The following is a 19,665-nucleotide window of genomic DNA, read 5'->3' as shown; positions in this document are numbered from 1 at the left end:
GAATGGGTCTTATCTGAAAAGCATACATACCCAGGGAGACCATCATCCCCATCACTACCCCCAGAAACACCATTTTTTGGTGCTGTACAGTGGACCCAAGCCAGGCAGAGGCTGGTCCAGAGCTCAGCCTCCATGGCCATCGGGCTCCAGGACAAGCCACCCACCAGTGATCCCAGGAGAGGCAGCTCAGTTCCTACACCCCACGCACTTCGGGCACAGAGTGAAGGCAGGAGCCCGCTGCTCTGCCCCGCACACCCACTGCCCGCCTGGGCAAGGAACTGAGGAGCCAGGATGCAATTTTGCATCCAAGACATGAAATGCCCTGAGAACACGTCTGCCTTCGCTCCTTGGGTAAGGCCAGGAAAAAACAGAGAACAAAGACACCAATGCCAACAGCTTCAGCTCGAAACACAGTTACACCCAAACAGCAAGGCCTTGTTTGCTGTGGGCTCGGTCCCACCGCAGCTTCAGAAGCACATGGAGAAGCGTTACTTATTCAAGGTCAGGGACCTCAGCAGCACAAGGAGGAGAGGCCACGGCAAACTGACTGCTCTAACCCATTGGCAGGAGCCAGCATCTGACCCACCACGGCATCGCCCTTCCCACAGTCCATCAGTGCTGGGTACTTTTTTGGGTGGGGGGGAAAGGTTCTTGCTGTATTGAGGCAGGAGGAAGGACGATCCCAGAGCATGTCCTAGGGCAGGGCTGCTCCTGCTCACGCCACTCGCACACTCACACACACTAATGCCACCACAGCGGGAACGCAGCATGGCTGTGAGCTCCACGACACCCCGGGTGGGACACTCCATCCTATTCACTGCTCTGCAGCAGGGAGCGAATGCCAGGGCTGAATCCTGCCTCCGCAGCAGAAAATGGAAGGCAGGAAAATTTCTCCCATTTCACTTGACCTGCTGGAAAACCCCGCATATTTCAAAGACACAGCTGGCTGTCTCAGCTCCGCTATCACCCATCCCCAGCATCCCGGTTTCAGCAGGGAGTTCTGATGGCTTCCAACACGACACAGCTCCTTACGGGAATGCAACCCTCCTTTCTGCCCAGCCAGATCAAAGATGTGGATCCTCCTTCAAGGGTTTTGAAATCACATTCAAGACAAACATTAACTTTTACACAGCTGGCTCAGATCATCAAAACGGGCTCAGTTAACCATGAAAACCCACCAAGCCCATGGAGAGGAGTCTATGAGGCTTCACTGGAGCCACCTGGCCTTGCCATGATGCCCTGGAAGGCTCTGCCTCACCTTGAGCACAGCAAGATCCACATCTGCTCATGAAGCCTGGGAACCCACACCCCCCAAAATGCTCCTGGGTCTGCAACCTACGTGAGGCACATCCCCGCTCTGCCCCGATAAAGCGCTGGCAGCAGGGGCCAGCCATATGTTTTAAGCTACTAAAGCACTAAACCCCGCAGAGCCCACAAGCCATTAGGCAAACGGGCACATTCAGCACTGTGCCCCTGCCAGGCTCCATGTCTCTGGTGGGACAAGAGCAGCTTGAATCAAATTGCTTGTTTTTTGGACTAAACTGTTTAACAAACACAAGCTTCAGTTTTATAAGCAGAAAATGACACGGCCTGAAGTGTGCAGCTTCTATTACAGAGCTGGGAAACAGCTTGCTTTGATCCCCCCTCCCCAGTCACAGCCGTGGTCTAATAACAGCCATTATTTCCCTACAAGCCCTATCTCACTTAAGCCAGTCAAACTGCTGCACATCTGCAGAGCTTTATCAGGAGATATTAAGGCATCCTTACACACGCCAAGCTGCATGGGCAGGAGCAGCTCACCCAAAGTGGCTACGAAAGCCCAGAGCAGAGCCGGAAATAAAGCCCGGGTCTCCCCATTCCTTTCCACCACAGATTGCATAACGCAGCGCTGCCCTGCCCATGCCGAAACACCTTCGCTTTCCCACCTTCACACAATTACAACATCCTTTCCCCAGCAGCAAGACAGACCACACCACACAACCGTTCTCGTGGGAACTCGGCATCCCGGGCATGCAAAGCCCCACTGCAGCCCAGGCCTAGGATTTTGAGGGGCACCCATCCCATCCCAGCGACCACCAGCACCAGGCAGGCCAAGGATGCTCCGGCACTGATATTTTGGGAGAAAACCAGCCCTCTAGCCCACCCTAGGGAGGCTGGAGCCGGGCAGAGCCAAGCCAGCAGGGAGGCTCAGAGTCGGGGCACTCGGCCCCGGGGGTGCCGCGGTCAGCTGCCTGCCCTGCCCGTCCCCTGCCCGTCCCCCTGCCCGCACCTGGTGGTGCGTCTCCTGCTCCACGTTGAGCCCGTTCACCTCGACGACGCGGTCCCCGGCGCGCAGCCCCGCCGCCTCGGCCGGCGAACCGGGCTCCACTTTGCGGATGAACTGCCCGCTCTTGCCCTTCTCGCCGTGCAGGTGGAAGCCGTAGCCGCTCTCCCCCTTCAGCATGCGGCACAGCCGCGGCTTCAGCTGGTCCTTGGCCATGGCCGGGGCGGCCGGCGGCGCGCAGCGGCGGGCGGGCGGGGGCGGGCGGCCGCGGGGCCCCTTTTATGCGCGGCCCGGGGCGGGCGCGGAGCGGCGGGGCGCGGAGGGGCGGGCCGGGGCCGCGGCCGGGGCCGGCGCTGGGGCTGGGGCTGGGGCCGGGGCGCTGCGCAGCGCGGCCATGCTGCGCGCTGCCCCGCGGCGGCGGGAGCGCGGCGGGCGGGGACGGGGCCGGGGCCGGGGCCGGGGATGGGGCCGGGCCGGGCGGAGCCGGGGCGGAGCCGCAGCGAGGGACGGGGACGGCCGAGGGACGGGGCGGGCGGAGCCGGGACCGGGACTGACACCGGGACCGGCACTGACACCGGGATCGGCACCGGCACCGGGACCAGGCGGACGTAGCCAATGGAGCCCCGGGCCGATGGAGAGGGGGTGCCCGGGGCTGATCGCGGCCTCCCGGGCTCACGGATCGGAGGCACCCGGGGCTCTGCGGGCTCAGCTTCGGCTCCGGCTGCCGTAGCCCCCCCGGTACAGCACAGAGCCCCCGGGCTGGGGGCAACCCCGGAGCCGCTGGGGGCAACCCCGGAGCCCCTGGGGCCAGGGCAGTGGGCAGCCCCGCAGGCAGCTGGCCGGAGCCCACCACCCTCCAGGCCAGCCTGGGGACCGCTGCCGACACAAAGCCACTGAGCTGGGTCCTCCCTGCATCTGCGGTCCAGGCCCCCCATCCCCACTCCCCTCTGGGAAGGGGGACCCGGGCCAAGGCTCATTCGCGGGGCAGTGCAGCTCTCCGGGACACAGGCAAGGACCACCCCGTGAAGGGGAGGCGATGGGGAGCAGGGCCTGGAGCAGAGGCTGCTCAACCAGAGGGAGTTCATCCTGAACCGATGGGATGTGCTGGGAGCCCCTGGTCCGGAGAGGGGAGGACACAGCCCAGCAGCTCCTCTGCCCACCCAGTCCCAGCCCATGACCGTGGGGAGATGCAGAGCTCTTTGTGGGATGTCTCTGCCAAGCCAGCCGGTCTGGCACACATGGGCCTCATGGGCTGATGCACTTCATACGTTCATGTGAAAGAGCTCAGAAATATTTTGTGTTTCGTTTGTGTTTCAACCAGAGAACAGCTCTGCTGTTCTAGTCCCAGACATTCCTGGCGGGGAAAGGCTCCTGCTCGATCCTGGGTGTGCCAGTGGACAGGCTGTCCAGGTTTCACCTGGAATGAGCTTGTTTTGATGGAACACAGAGATCCCCATCTTCACCCTTTTGCATTCCTGGTCTTCATTTCCTTGAAATCTCTTACAAGGAGGAAATGACCCAGGTTAGTTGTCAGAGCATTCGTTGGTGCTACGTGTCACGTTCCTGTCTCACATATTTTCTAGCTCTCCTCCGTGGCACTTCTCCTTCCTCAACTGCTTTCCTCCTTGATTTTTATAGAGCAGAAGCAAATGCAGCGGCCAGCTTGAGGCAGTAAATAAAACTCCAGAAATTAATATTGATTCACTTTTAATTTGTAGTCTGCTTTAAAAAAACCACTTCCACTGCAGTTATACATAAAGTCACTCTTCAAAGGAAAGATGCTTGAACCAAAAAGATGCTTAGTGATGTGTCTTAGAGGAGAGATGCTATCCTGGAAAAAAATAGCATTATTTATCTCTGCCAATTCTTCCCACCTTCATTTCCTATAGGCAATGTGGCTATTCAGATGCCGCATACGAGGAGAGCACACAGCGTGGCTGTGGCTGGGTGGTGGGCACCGGCCCCCGTGAGCGCTCGGTGCTGTCCCTTGGGGTGCCCGTCACCCTCAGCCGGGCGCGGGCTCAGCCCCCAGCTCAGCCCCGGCTTTGGCCGCAGTTTGCAGCCAGCGAGGTCCCAGCAGGGAGGACGCCAGTTGCCTTTGCTCCAAGGCTCCTTTGCTCTCTGCGGCACTGCAGAAGCACCGATCTCGGCACAAAATCCTGGGTGACACAAGAGGAGGCCAGAGAGCCGGGAAATTCAGAGACTGTTTTATTTGCTGTACAAGGCAAGTACTCCCTTGAGCCTCTTTGTGGAGTCCTGAAGCTTTTTATCAGGCTAGAGGAGTGCAAATAATTGATTTTTCCACTCACTGGCCAAACCAAAAAAACTGGAGGGAGGGGGGGAGGAGAAGGAATTGTTTGAAGTTTATTTAAACAAAAAAGTTTTTCTTTTTATTCAGTGCAATAAAAACATGAGGGAGAAAATCTTTTGGGTGGTCAGACAGAATATTTTAATCCTTTTGATTGTCTTTTTAAAAGTGTTGGTAGGTTGCAAAATAAAAAAGGCAGAAAATATAATTTCAAAAAGGTGAAAATGGAATGTTTGAATTTTTCAAGAATGCTTATTTTTTTTGAGCACAAGCATTTTCTCAAGTGTGACCTGAATTTGTTGATTTTTTTCAACCTCAGTGTCCCCAAAAGACTTTTTTTCTGAAAAAAAAAAATCTATTCATTGTAGAGAAATGCAAACCTTGCAGCCTGAGCATCCCTGCCTATCTCTGCTGGGCTCAGGAGGCGGCAGCATCCCAGGACTGGCTCCCCAGGGCATCGGGACCCTGACTCAGCTGCTGCTGGGTCCCCTCTCCTGCAGCGACACATAGGGGACTTGGTAGAGCCCCAACTCAGCACAGGATTTTTGCCTGCCTGCTTCAGATCGCATGCCTTGCGAGCCTAAAATGGAGGATTTATTTCATGATCCCGCTACTTTGGGGACTGACGGAGCCGTGCTGTGGTTGTGCCTCTGAGCCCAGAAGGTGCATGGGTCTGGAATGTCCTCCCTGTCCTGGGATGCACGGCTCAGTGCATGCTTTGGCACGGATGTGGTTCAAAGAGAAATGCTGTATTTTTTTCACTGCACCTGATGAGGAAGGCTCCTTCATGTAAAGGAGCTGGAAAGAACTTGAAAATGTGTCGTGCAAAGGCGCATCCTCACACGGTACAAACCCTCTTCAGTACTCAAGGCCATCCTGCCATTTCCCATCTGTGGCCCATTGTAGGAAAAAAGGAGAGAGCACAGCAGGGCTCCTGCACTTACTGGTATAACAGAGCCATGATTAAATCTAGCAGATGCTGCACAGGTGAGGTTTTTCCATTGAAATTTCGGTGTGTTTTGATTTGGGCAGATACTTAAGTCCGAATTGGGCCAGCCTGGGGGCTGAGGAAGTTCATGGGATCTGTGTGCTTACTGGCTTGGAAGGGTTTGAAGCTCTTTTTGTTTGACATCTGCTTCTAATTCCTTCACTGCACTTGGTTGAGCAGCGACAGAGAATTACACCTGTGTCCTGAACCCTGTTTGCCTTAGGCCTGATCCTGTTGCATCACTAATGCAAAATACAGATGCTGTGAAAAGTTTCACAATTACAGAAAGAAGGCTCGACTGGCAGGCTCCCTGGTGCGTCGGAGGGAGGGATTTTTGGAGCCCATAAAGTCCATCTTCATTCAGAAAGTGGCAAAACCTCGGCTGACAACCTGAGCCTGTTCAGGCTGGCTTGTTTCTAAGATGGGTGGAAGGTCAGGGTGAGGGGCTCTTTGAGGGGGTGTATGGTTTGCCGAGGCTGGTGATGGAGTCGCTGGGCTGTGCTGGTGCTTCCAAAGAAATGAGAGGTTTTGCACATGCCTTTGGGCCATCTTCTGCCAAAGAGTGGACACATTTTCAAGACTCCAGGAGCCCCGTGTCTTGCTCATGGCTCCATCTCATGCCTGCTGGGTGGCTTTGGGCAGATCTTGTGGCTTCTATGTTTCCCCTCTCTCCCCAACCCTCTCCCGGGATGTGGGTCACTCCCCTGTGCTTGTCCTACTCGGGGACGGGAGCTTTGCCAAAGGCAGGGGGAGGGCGAGGGAAAGGCTGGGCGCTGCCGGACACCCCTCCCTTCGGCTTTCGTGAGACACCGGTTTCCATCTCAGCCGTGGGAGCAGCTGGCAGGGAGATGCTCTTCCTCCCGCTCAGCCTCCTCCTCCCCATCAGTGCGCTTTGGCCGGTGTTTATTCGCCCCCCGCTCCACACCCAGCTTCCCACCACAGAGCCAGAGCTCACTGGGCTGGTTGCAGCCAGGCTCCACGTCCCAGGAGACCTTGGCCACCCACAGCACCTTCTGCCTGGGTGTGGAGGAAGACCCGGGTGCCTCTGCCCAAGCTCAGGGACGTACCCTTGTCGGCAGTGGTGTTTGACAGTCCCCGCCAGGAGCTGCAGAGAGCTGTTGCTACTGCAGTAATTAGCTCTGACTATTAATAAATGAAGTCTTGGGCTTTCTGCGTGGTGTGGATGCGGCCGTGCTCATTGCTCCCTTGTTTCGCTGTCACTCAGCATGGGGCTGCTTGGTCCCGGCTGCTCTCGGGGAGCAGCGGCTCTCAAGGAGCAGGGAAAGGCCGATGAGTTATTTACACTACCGGAGGAACTGGGAATGAGAGGAGAGCTCATAAAAAGCACCATCTCATTTTCTCTAGGCCTCTGTGTGTGGCACTATTGAGCTGTAAACATTTTCCAGGTTAGATTTATAGAGACAGAAGGAGAACTGATCATTAGGAGGATTAATTATATGCTTTGTGGGTTGTGAAAGTCCAGAAAGTTCAGTTACGCTGCTGGGAGCTGGGAGCTGGGAGATCCCTCTTGCACAAGCTGACAGGTAGGAATCTGCCCAGGTCCTTTATTATTCACAAGCAGATAGCAGTGCTATAGGTACCAAGCTGGAGGGGGCCCAGCAGCACTTGGTGCTGTGCAAGCATGGAGCTGGCAACGATCCCCAGCCAGGCTGGGTGCACCTCAGACCTCCCACGCGCCAGCACAGCCACGGACAAGTGTGCAAGCAACGATGCTGCTCCCGCACCCCAGAAGCATGCAAGCTGCCCTCCGCCGCACCTGCCGTGCTCCTGCGGCACAGGCACCCCGGTGCCTGTGCCGTGCAGGGTGACAGCCCTGCCGCTGACCACCATTTTCCCCTAGAAGAGTCAAAATGTCTCTAACTGCTACAGGAAAACCACACAGATAATACAACTGCAAAGGGACTTGCTCCTGGAGAGGCTGATGTTGGCACAGCTCGTTTCCTGAGCTGGATGCCAGACAGTGCTGGTGCTGGTGCCACACCGGTGTGCCGGTGTGCCACTGTGCCTGCCGCAACAAGGATGTGTATGTAAGAGCAGCACCGAGCCCTCCAGCTGGCTCTGGGGTCCCCTGTCCCTGGGAGCAACCATCCTCGAGAGCACCCGTCCCCAGGAGCACCTATTCCTGGCAGCACCCATCCCTGAGACCACCCATCCCCAGGACCACCCATCCCCTGCAGCACGCATTCCTGGGAGCACCCACCCCAGGTGAGGCTGGCGGCAGATCAGTGCAGGTGAGCACGTCCACAGAAGTGCCAGCATGGCACAGGGACCTCCCTGGGCAGGAATGTGCCCGCGAGGCCCCTGCCAGCGTCCAGCACTGCCGCCCAAGGAGAGTGTCAGTGTTCATTCACGCCGTGCTCCGCCACAGCCACCTCCTCTCCTGCCAGGAGAAGCAGAGCGGAGGCTGGACCCAACCCCAGGGGTGGTGGTGGCCTGAGCGGGGAGTGGCAGAAGCACCTCAAGAGGCTCTTGCAGGGCTGGAGGTGGATGGAGAGGGGGGGGCTCATAGTTTCACCCAGCTGGGACACCCCCTCTGCCAGCCCAGCCATAGCAGCCCGGGGGGGCTGGGAGCGCAGCCAGTCTGTGCTGGTGTTTTAGCATGGCTGTGCCTGGGTTTAATCCTATCATGCCATGACAGTCATGGCCCAGGCTAAAGGTTTTGGAGGGATCAGCTCTTCTGCTGGCATGTCCAGCCCTGGATACCACCCCAGCACCCAGACAACTCCGCAAGGGCTGGGACCATTCCTGCAGCATCTTCTTGGCATGAGCAGAAGGGCGAGGACATCCCCAGGGACCTTTGCTGGTCCCTGAGGTGTTTGCAGCTCTTGATGGGGCTTGGGGAGCACAGTTTGATTAAGGGGCTGCTTCTCTTGCAGCAGCTGCGTGGCCAGGCTGGGGGACGACGGCTTCCTTCCACTGCCCGATGGGGCTGCGTCTGGGTTTTGCTCTCTCCTGCACACATTAGAGGGAATATCCACCAGAAAGTAAGACAGGGAAAATGCTCAGGCCTGGGAAGGTGCCTTTAGCCCAGCGTCTCGTCACCCAGGAGGGGGTGAAGGGGGGCTGGAGGGGACCTCCAGAGGACATTTTATCTTTGCTGCACCACCAGCCGCTCAGCCATTCCTGTGCGGGACCCAGCAGTGTGTGTGCACGACCCCAGGAGAGGGGCACGGGATCTGGCAGGATGCCCAGGGAGCAGGCAGAGCCGGGCAGTGCAGGTGGAGCAGCGCTGACACGGGTCACCTCCACTCCCGGTGGCACATGTCCACGGCAGGTGAGCTGTCTCGACGAAGCAGCGCAGGCGCTCCCCAAATACAGCCCTGTGTACAGTCAACATGGGGGAGGCACCTCCAGGGCGGCCTCTGCACGGGGCCAGCATGGCCCTGGGGGGACACTCATGCGTGGGATCGTGAGGCCTGCGGGAGGGTCCCAACCTGGCGTTTCCCCTCGGGCACCCCAGGGACAGTCCCGGGCTGCTGCAGCTCGGCCAGGGAGATCTCTGCACGTGTCTCTAAGCCACTGTCACCTTATCAGTCCTCTGGACATCTTGGCAATAGGCAAAGCAGCAGGCACAGAGATACTGTTATCTCCTGTTCCCTGCAGATCCTACCCCTTATCTCCAGCCTGGGCCAATTCCCCTGGGTTGTGTCAGCGTGAAGGTGTGGACAGCCCAGCGGGACGGGAGGGGACGGGACGGGATGAGACCCCTGGCAGACCCTGGCTCAGTCATGGGTCCCGCAGCCTGGGGCTCCCTGCAGGGACATTTGGGGCCATTGCAGGGACCATCTGGGGTACCCAGCTCTGCCCAAGGGCTTTCCATCCCCAGCCACCACCGCACCCAACAGGGGCCACCCGCTGGAGAGGGGCTCAGCCCTGGCCCGGCTCAGCGTCAGCCTGGCTCAGCCCCAGCCGCATGCATCCCAGTGGGGCGAGGAACAGCTTCTGGGCAGAGCCGACGTCGGAGGAAATTCCTTGGGGAGTTTTCTTCCTCCTGGTGCATGCAGGGGCTCTGCAGCCATTGTGTGTGTGTGCGGGCCAGCCCTGGTGTGAGCTCACACTGGCTCCTCCGGGGCTGCCGGTTCCTGTCCCAGATGCGCCCTCCCCAAAGCCCCCAGCCCCTGCGTGCCCGGCTGCCTCAGTGGATGCTGCTGGTCCCCTGGGAGAGGCCAGGGAGCCGGGAAGGAAAGGGAGCCGCCCTGGGCTCGGGCTGGGTTGGGGTGGGACGTCTTCCTGCCCGCCACAGCCCCTGGGATTCGCCTGCCTCTTGGACTGGAACAAAATGCATCCGCTGGCACGGCAGGCTGGGTGATGGCGCACCCTGTCCAGGAAAGCCTCGCTGCGTCAGCCGGCCCCGGCTCCGGCTGGTGGTGCTGGATCTGCAGAGCTCCCAGACTGCACCTCAGGGATGGACCTGGATCCAGGTCCAAACCCCACATGTGCTGCACAGGGATCCAGAGCCCAGGAGCAGCCTCATCCCTGGGCTGCCCTAATACAGAGCAGTGGGACAGGCTTTAGCCCGGAGCTCCCATCCCCTCCCAGGCCTGTGGTCTTGGCTGGGGCTGTGCAGACAGTGGGGCACCCATGGGGGCAGGTCCCCACTTTGCAAGGGTGCAGGGATGGGGACATGTTGGCAGGGCTCATCCTCACCCCTGTTGCCCCGGCAAAGCCACCCGGGTGCCACTGCATCTCCTGCACCCTGCCCACTACACCACAGCCTCAGTCACCTCGTGGAACATGGTGGGAGGGAAGGGGTGACGTGTCTGGACCCACATCTCCCAAAGCCCAAAGCAGTGCTGGGAATTGCACTCCTCGATTGCAGTTACCCCCCACAAAGCAGCTCCGCGGGGGTCAGCGGGCACCTGGACCATGAAGGGGGCCGGGAGCCAATGTGCTGCTGCAGCTCTGGGCCTGCCCATGATCCCCCTAAAAGCTGTCATCCCCCCACTTTGCTCCCAGCCACAAACCAAGCCTGTGGCAGGCAGGGACCCAGCATCCTCCCCAAAAATCCTTGGGGCTGCATTTTGTCTCCGGGCATCCATGGGGGCCAGGTCAGGGGGTCCCCGTGGTCCAAGTGGTAGGGTCCCCATGGTCCAAGTGGCAGGGTCCCCATGGTCCGGGCATGCAGCCCCCCAGAGTGAGGGGGACGGGAGGCAGACCATGGGGAGTGTGGTGTCTCCCCTGGGACCAGTCTTTTAGAAGGGATTAGATTAATGTCCATCAGGGATGGCTGGGTCCTGCCCCGGGGTGGGAGGGGTAATTAAATGCCACCTTAAACTTTCTTCCATTTTATCGGGCTTGTTGACCCCCGGGGAAGGCCCAGACCTCTCCAGAGAGCTGGGAGCACAGCAGAAATTATTGTACGGCCCTGGTGGGGAATCAGCTCATGCTCCTTAACAGCAACAGGAAAAATTATTTTACAAGATGAGAAGTGAAGGACTTGTGGTTAACTGAGTGCCTCGCTGGTTTTGCCCCAGTAATTGGCACATACAAGTGTTTCTTTCCAACAGACAAGGGCAGAAGCGCACACTCGAGTCGTGTCTCTCATCATATCGCCCTTCATTCCCCTCTCTGTATATCCTCCAGCGCAAAGCTGACCTTTACATTTTCTACCTCATTTTATCACTTACCTCCATCAAGAACAGCAATCTGCCTCAGCGGCCACTCCACAGGCTGATTGGCACCCTGACAGGTAGGGCCCTTTTCAAGTGCAGCTGCCTAATGGGTTATTGGCAATCATGTCTCATTTGGCCCATCCGAGCACCGCGCTGCGCTAACGAAGAGCAGAAATTGGAAAATCGTGGGGGGGAAGGGAGAGGGGACACGGCAGAGAAACTGGTTGGGAATCAACTGGGAGAGAGCAATCCTTCACATGTTACAGCACCTGAAATCCTCCCCGAGACCCAGCAAGGGGTGACGGCAGCCCCCTGGGTGCAAGGGGCAGCGTGGCAGGCAGGGCTCGGCGTCCACCCGCCTCCCCTGACAAGCGCCGCAAGGGGTTTTTCCTTTCAGATCCAAACCAAAGGCAGCAGAAACCCTGCTGTCCCCGCTCCACGGTCGGCCACAGGGGCTTGGCAGGAGCAGGCGGTTCATGCGAGAGGGGTGGAAACGTCTCTTTTTGCCAGATTTCCTGCAAAATCCGCCAGCGCTGGCAGGCAAGAGCTCAGCAATTCACGAGAGCTGGACTCAGCCCCCCAGACCTCAGTTTTCTCTACAGCCCAGATCCCACCCACTCCAGCACACCTTCACCGTGCACTCCTGCCTGGCCCCGAGGCTTCTCCCTGTTTCAATGGGGAGTTACATTTATTTTCATCAGTGGAGACATATATAAAATTAAGCTCTAAACAGGCAAATAAACAACTAGAGCAGTGAGGACTTGCAGAGCTTTTGTTCAGCCCAGTCCAGGAAAGATTTCTAACTTTGTCATCTTAATTGACACTTAGCCTGGCAGTAACTCCCTGATGGGCAGTAAAAGAGATTTACTGTAAAGCTGCAGAAGAAACTGTGTCAACGAGTTAAATCACGTCAGAAAAATCTGGGAGTGACCCGACCGCTGAAGTGCCTGCCCCTGGGAGGAGCCATACCAGGTTTTGCTTTTAAAAAAAACCCAAAAACCACAACAGCACAACGAAGCCAAAGTTTCCTTTGATCAATTGTCATTTTAATGAGGGCAGGTTCCTAGGAAGCAAACAGTACATGTTTGTATCATATTGCAAACAAGCTAGTACAGAAATCTAAAAAAAATAAACAAAAATAAATATCTTCCCTGTTTATTTCTCCCCAAGTTTATAGCACTAGGTTGACCTGAAAACAAGATGAATTTACCACTGTGTCTGGACAGCGGCCATGAAAAATCAGATTTTTTGGAATGCAATTGTCTATATGGTTTCAGAGAGGTCAGAGTACCAGGAGATCCGCTGATGAGACTCTTCCTCGCCAGCTAGGGTGAACGGTTCTACCTCAGGCAGTCAATGCTCCTCCGGCACTTGAAGCACCTCGCTGGGCCCCTTCAGCGGACCAGAGCCATGTCTTCAAGCGGGAGAAGCTGAAAGAAGAGGGGCTGGGTTACTTCGGACCCTCACCTGGGTGTCCGGCTGCACACCCGAGCCCCGCCACCACCTCCCTCCCCACAGGGGACCGCATTTCCCCTCTGTACAGCACTTAAACCAACGCTGCATTCGCGATATTCACGAAATATTCTCCTCCGTGGGCTCAGATCCGACCTGCGGTGACTGCAGACTCCCTTTCTGCCACTGTGCACGCAGATAAACCCCATGCAGACACCCAAATACCAGGCTTGGACCTGCCTGCAAGGCTCCCGTGGGGATTTTGCTGTGGAATCAGAGGGATGCACGCACATACTCGGGTCCAGAGCCATGACCGCGGTACCCGGGACTGCTCTGCCTACGCACAGCCAGGCTGCAGGAGGTAAGGGACAGCGTGGACGTAACGCAGGGCTGAGCTGACCTGTCTGGGCTTTCCCAAAAAGATACTAATCTCAGATTTCCTCCAAAAAAGAAAGCGGGGGAGGAATACAGCTATGTGTTTCAGGCGCTGCTCCAACAGCTAAAAGGCTCCGTGGATTTCAGCTGGATGTTGGCTCCAGCTTTACATAAGTGGAAAGAGATTTAGTGTCTGGAACCAGCCCTGAGCCAGTCCCACGCAACCTGGCTGAGCCCCAAGCGGGCAGGGAGAGGGGTCCTGCGGAGGGGCCACGCCGGCAGCGCCTCGGGATCGCTGGCCTGCCGGCCCCACGGACACCCCTGCCGGCACGGGCAGCTCTGTCCCGCAAGGTGCAGGTTTGTGGTGCACCAAACGGGGGCACAGAAATCATCCAGCTCCTTTTTCTGCCCTAAAGCCGAAGTGCAGCTCCTTCCAACACTACCCATGGGGAGGAGGAACCACATCCCCCTCCTCCCGGCTCACTTTGCTGGGTGCAACAAACCTCGTGGTTCAAGTGTAAAAATGCAGCAGAGACTCAACTCATGCAGTTGCACTCACGCAGCGGTGACGGGGCTGTAAACCCCCGGGGACCTGGGCCGTCCCACAGGGTCAGATCTCCCCTTGCTCCCCCACACCCTCCCAGCCCAGCTGGGGCTGGGGTGCAGAAGGTGGTGCGGGTGTCAGGGGGCCGCTCCCCACATCTGGGTGATCCCATGGGGCAGCCCAGCTCTCTGCTTGGGACACCCCGAAACCCCGGTGCCTGTGGGATGGGAGACCGCAGCAAGGCTCCATGCACCCCAGTTAACTGGTGAAACCCCCCCAAGGCTCTGTGCAGCCCCAGTTACCTGCTGAAACCCCTCCAAGACTCCACACACCCCTAGTTACCTGGTGAAACCCCTCCATGGCTCCGTGCACCCACATTACCTGCTGAAACCCCTCCAAGGCTCTGTGCATCCCAGTTACCTTGGTAAAACCCCTCCAAGGCTCCGTGCACCCCCGTTACCTGCTGAAGCCCGCCCAGCACCCCAGGGTGCTGCAGAGAGACCGCAGCAAGACTCCTGCACCCCGGGCACCCCTCAAGCATCCTCATCCACGAAGAGACCGTGCCCCCCGGCCCCGGCACCACCCCCGGCGCCACCCGCGGGCTCCACCGCCCCCCCTCCCGCCCGTCGGGGCCCCGTCGGGGCCGGGGTTACCTGAGCTTCGCGGGGACGGGGCGGAGGCCGGGTGGGGGCCGGGCGGGGGCCGCCCCAGCCCCAGCCCCGCCGGAGCAGGCGCTGGAGGAGGCGGCCGGGGCCGGGCGGCGGCGGCGGCGGCGGGGCGGGCGGCGGGGTCTCCCCGGCGGGGCGGCCCGGGGGCGGCGGGGCGGCGGCGGGCGCGGCTCCCCCGGGGCGGCGCGGGGGCTCTGCCGGCAGCTCCCGGCGCCAGAGGTAGGGGGAGCGGCGGACGCCCATGAGCAGCCCCGAGGCGCGTCCCACCGTGTGGTACCGGGGGCTGGCGACGTGCTTGTACCAGGCGCCCGCCGGGGCCGCCGGCAGCATCAGCCCCAGCAGCACCAGGGCCCCCCAGGCGCCCCCCGACAGCTGCCCCCTCGCCATCGCGCCGGGCTGCGGGCGGGCGGGCTGCAGGCAGGGCTGCAGGCAGGGGTGCAGGCAGGGGCGCACCCCGGCCCCGGGCGCCCCAGCGAAGGCTGCCCCGCACCCGCGCCCCGCCGGTTTATACCGCCGTCGGGAGGGGCACCCCGCGGCTCCGCCCCGGCGGCCCCCGGCCGCCCCGCTGCCAGCCCCGGCCCCCCGCACCTCCTACCCGCCGCCCTCAGCGGCCCCCCGCCCTCCCCCTACAACCTCCCCCCCGGGACGCCGCATCTTCCCCATGGCCCCGAGCATCCCTCCCATCCTTGAGCATCCCCCTGCAACCCCGAGCATCCCCCTTTGCCACCCCGAGCATCTCCCCTGCAGCCCCCGGCATGCCGAGCATCCTCGAGCATCCTCCTTGCAACCCTGAGCATCCTCGAGCATCCTCCTTGCAACCCTGAGCATCCTTTAGCATCCTCGAGCATCCTCCTTGCAACCCTGAGCAACCTCCTCACGGCCCAAGCAACCTCCCCGTGGTCCCCTTTGCAGCCCTGAGTATCTTCCCCATGGCCCTAAGCATCCCCCCGCAGCACTGAGCATCTCCCTGCAGCCCCACAAACCTCCCCGCAGCCCAGCATCCTCCCCAGCCCCTCAATAGCAGCAGGACTTACTGCTGGAGGAAGAGATGTTATAAACTGACTGCAAGTTAGGACCTTCAGAGGGGATCTGCACGTCCCCTCCTTCAGGTATGATCCCCAGCCTCACTGCGTAGAGAGAGACCAACTGCAAGGTACAGGAACATGCCTTGGAGGAACAAATTGCAGGGATTTTCAGCAAAATTTATCCTGAGCGGGGTACCAGATGGAGGTGGGCAATGTGGACTGAAGCCCTGCTTTGGTTACCTGCCTCCGTGCAGAGATGCTGCTGCTGCTGGGGGGGTGCAGAGGGCCCACATGTCGCAGGGAGCATGGTGTCTGTCCTGCTGTGCAGAGCTTGGCTGGCTCTTCTCTGTAGCGCCCACAAAGTGGTGAGCCCTGGATTTCACTCCCATCTCACTCAGCTCAAACTAACATCCCACCTGCAGTTTGGGGGTCCTAGTGCCCATGAACTTGCCTCGGTGCAGGGCTAAGTCAGGAATGCTTGAGGTCAACGCGATGGGAAGAGATGAGACACCAAACACGTGCAGGGGGCACAGATGGCTGCTGTGCTCGTGCCCAGCGCAGGTCCCCACAAATGCTACCCTGGGGATCACCGTCTGCTCTTGGTCACTTCTCCATCATGGTCAAAAGCAGCCAGCTGCTTCTTACCCAAACGGCTACTTCAGCAACTCCTGCTCTTCCATCTCTTCTTTAGGAAAAAAACTGATGACCCAGGACGTGAATACCTGATTCCCATGGGACACCTGCCAACTTGTCTTCCTCTCACCGAAGCCTGCTGCCTCCATAATCCAGAGAAATTAGAGGACCTGGTATTTCCAGCCCCTTCCAACACTCCTCTGGTGCCACTTGTTACCCAACAGGAGGATAGGGGATTAAGTAACACCATCCCTGCTGCCTCCTGCTGAGAGCCATTTTATGTTGCCTGGATCGAAATCTTGTGACCACATAATGTTTTGCCCATAGATATTTTGGAGGGATGCGAGGAGCCAATCGTTCTGCTCCCCCCTGTGATTCAGGAGCCTGCAGCTGACAGGAGCGAGCAGCCGCTTTGCACTTTCTCCTGCAGTGAAGTGCTCGAGACCATTTGCAGTGGATTTGTCAGGCTGCTTCCCCTCCTCTTCTGCAACTCTGTTCTTCTTAAATAGCATATTACTGTGAATTTTGCCATTCCAGTCAGGTGACTTGTCCCCCCAGATTCCTTAATAAAATGAAGCAGGTCGAATTTATACTCATCAGGGAGCAATTCCAGTTCCTCTTGCTTATTAGACAAGTTCTTGGCTTTATACACTGAACTATGACTAAATAATTTCTTTTTTTTTCAGGCCACACAGTAACTTGATTAATTTTATTCTCAGCATCTTGCATGCTCCTGTGTGTCCATTTTTCCTTGTTGATATTATCTTAACATGCTCCCAAGGCATCTGGCCAGCCTGCTTCCCACTGTCGGGCTCCCCAGCTCTTCACCGGCATTTATCCAGCCCGCATCTTCTTATAGCCCAGCAAGCACAAGTTCCCAGCCGTGACGCTTTCTCCATCAGCCCAGCTTGCACACGTCGGTGTTTTGTGACCCTCTGCTCAGGCATGGGGATGTCTTTGCATGTTCAAGCAGGAGACAGACCCATGCTGGGGACCCCTCGGTGTGTAGGAGCAGGTTCTGCTCATCTCAGCCAAGCAACAACCTCTGCCTGACGGAAACAGCCCCTTGGGCAGGCAGGGGTTGGAGAGAGCAGGGCTGGGGGCTGGGGGGAGAAAAGGAAAGTGCAAAGCAGCAGTAAGACATGGGGAGGTGCAAGATGGTCAGTGCAGAGCTTCATGATTTTCCTCTTCTGGGAAGGCTGGGAGCGAGTGAAATTCCCAGTTGGCAAGACGGGGATCCCAGCCTTTTCCCAAGCAGAGTGCTGGAAGTTACGTCTGTGCAGAGCATGACTCGTTTCTGTTAATGAATCGGGCCCAGAGAGTCCAACTCACCCATGGCCCAACTTCTTGGAAGCACCCAGGCTTACAGTAAGGACGAAGCTGGGCTCCCATCTCCCACCGAGCAGATCATCGATGGGATGGGCTATTTTTGTCACCCTTTGAGTGCTCTGGGCATTACGAACGGCCTCACCACTTTCATGTTTTAATAGAGCCATTAATGAATGGCATCGGTACAGCACACAGGCAATCACATCGCATCCCTCCCTGGTCACTGAACCCCAGTTCACAACGGGACACGCGCTGCCAGGTTTATTTCACTCAATAAAAAGCCATTATACTTCCTTCTGCCCCCGAGAGACGGATCAATTCTGAACGACCTGACGCTCAGTCCCGAGAAGGCAGAGGCAGGTTCCTACCCCTGCCCCCATTCCCAAGCAAATCGATGGTTTTTAGCAGCTTATGTTTCGCTGCAGCAATACACCAACGTGGGCTCAACCTTCCTACCCAGGAGTGGAAGATTTTCTCATTCCTAGAGATCTGCCTGAAGTGTCTTTTATGTGTATTTTTGGCATAACTTGAACAACTTGTCACGCTGATAAACTCCCCTGGAACTGAACTGAACTCTTTCCTCCCAGTGCATTGAATGATTCCTGCTTACAGCCAGCCTGTTGTGTCTGCAAGGCACTTTGAGATCCTTCAGGCTGATACAGTAAGGCTCCGGATCTCAAGCAGAGTGCGTGTTTCCTCTCCCAAGTATTTTTAAATATCTTTCGAACGAAACAGCTGACAAGCAATTTGTCTTCTATTTATATTCTAAGTAGCTAAAATGTAATTTTAGGATTCCTATTCCCCTCGCAGAAGCCGATGCTCCCACAAACACCGTAGCATGTCAGCAGACTCATTGCACCGTGCTGTTCCGCGGTGGTCTTCGTGCCAGGAACTCCCCCGGAGGAACAGAATCCTGGTTCTTCTTGGTAGATAAAAAGCTTTTGAACAAAACCTGGCTCCTATGGAAGTTTTCTACAGACTCCCGTGACATTAAGATTTCAGCCTTTTGGGTCACTTCTATAAGCTGCAGGTGTTTGGGTTCACCCGAGCAGAGTCCAGCTGATCTCAAGCCCTTTTGAAAACCCCACTTTTATGTTTTCACTTAATAAACACAACTATTAGCTCCAGCATCACATTTACCAACTACACAGACGCTGAGCTGAGACTTTGCTCAGCAACCCCAGTGCTCGGACGAACCCTTAATGATGTTATTCCACATTTGTCGAGGTGAAGGGCAATAGGATCTAACCATATGGCTCTGCTGCTGAAAGGATTTAAGGTCTTTTTCTTTTATTTTGGAACAAAATTAATCTTTTTGTAAGAGGAAGACTCCTCTGTTGGAAGGGTCCTGGCTCCCGGTCGCCAAGGAGGCAGCTGCAGCCCCTGCAGCTCCCCGTCCCGCTGGATGCTCAGGCTCTCCAGGATACAACTCGCTCTTCTCTGCTGGACCAGCCGTCTCTACCACAGCTCTAAGCTGAGATACCAGAGCATGAACTGGGATTTCAGTCTGACCCCCCCCCCATCTGGGGGGCAAGGGGGGTGAGCAGCCGGAGGCATCGCGTCTTAAACCCCTGCAATAAACTCAGCCGAGCTCTCTTGTCAGAGCCCCGACTCTCTACCTGATTTAATGCCTGTTGTGTTCTCGCCTCCCACCACACACATTACTGCACCCATTCAGGATTTGTGGCTTTTGAGAATGATCTAAATGAATTTGATGTCCCAGAAAGAGGCACTTGAAAAATAAACCGGTGTGGTTTAATGATAGCATTTTCCACATTTTTATTATAATGACTCTGGTGTTTATTGGAAGGTTAGCGACTCAGCCGAGCATGAAAACAAAGCAATTGAAGAGGCCAGCCCTGTGATGGGGTCTCTGCACACTTGGTCATTAATGCTCATTCTATACATGCCACTTTTTGGCCATTTGGGCTCTACAGCATCTCCCTGTGCGAGTATGATGAGAGGATGGAGGCAACATCATTTGGGATGAGGAGCCTCATGCGCTCTGATACAGAGCCTGCCCTCCTCCTCCAGCTGTGGAGCACTCTGCAAACTCACACCGCCTTTGTTAATTGTGATCATCCTGTTTTTCAGGTTGGGAAACTGAGGCCCAGACAGTTCAAGTGAGTTGCCAAAGACCACACAAGCAGATGGCAGGTCTGGCCAAGTAACGGAGCCTCCTGCTCCGAGGTCCTTCGCCTGGAGACTCTGCCTGGCTCTGCCTGGTTTGCCTCGGAGAGATGGGCACAAACAGCCAAAAGGCAAGAGAGGCTGCACTGCTGTGAAATCTGCCGGAGGCACAAAAAATAGCAAAGGAGCTGAAGTCAGAGGTTGCAGCAGGGATGAGTTTTGCTGCCCATCCCCTACTGGGCAGCACCATGCTCACTCTGAGCCGGTGCAAAGCCCGGCGCTGCTGCAGGCCGTTGTCTTTCAGATAAAGTGTGAAG

At 57.4% G+C, this 19,665-nt stretch overlaps 2 protein-coding genes across 3 annotated transcripts in view; both read right to left on the bottom strand.

Annotated features, from left to right (window-relative positions):
• NHERF2 (NHERF family PDZ scaffold protein 2) overlaps positions 1-2,546 on the bottom strand; it is a 41,001-nt gene extending 38,455 nt beyond the window's left edge. For both annotated transcript variants that reach the window (XR_014228422.1, XM_082314517.1), the window contains exon 1: positions 2,270-2,546. Coding sequence is in view for 1 of the 2 variants with exons in the window: in XM_082314517.1 (XP_082170643.1) it covers positions 2,270-2,479 (210 nt within the window). In the remaining variant the exon portion in view is untranslated. The remainder of the gene's footprint in view (positions 1-2,269) is intronic.
• A 9,705-nt stretch (positions 2,547-12,251) lies between these two features.
• On the bottom strand, positions 12,252-14,618 carry NPW (neuropeptide W; the record flags this gene model as incomplete). Its single annotated transcript, XM_082313384.1, has 2 exons — positions 12,252-12,622; positions 14,217-14,618. 2 exons carry the CDS (start codon positions 14,616-14,618, stop codon positions 12,587-12,589), a joined length of 438 nt encoding a protein of 145 aa, XP_082169510.1. The 3' UTR covers positions 12,252-12,586.
• Between the last annotated feature and the right edge of the window lie 5,047 nt (positions 14,619-19,665).

Source organism: Platalea leucorodia (assembly GCF_965183815.1).
Source record: "Platalea leucorodia genome assembly, chromosome: 5".
NCBI classification, from domain to species: domain Eukaryota; kingdom Metazoa; phylum Chordata; class Aves; order Pelecaniformes; family Threskiornithidae; genus Platalea; species Platalea leucorodia.
This window is presented reverse-complemented; position numbering and strand designations above follow the sequence as displayed.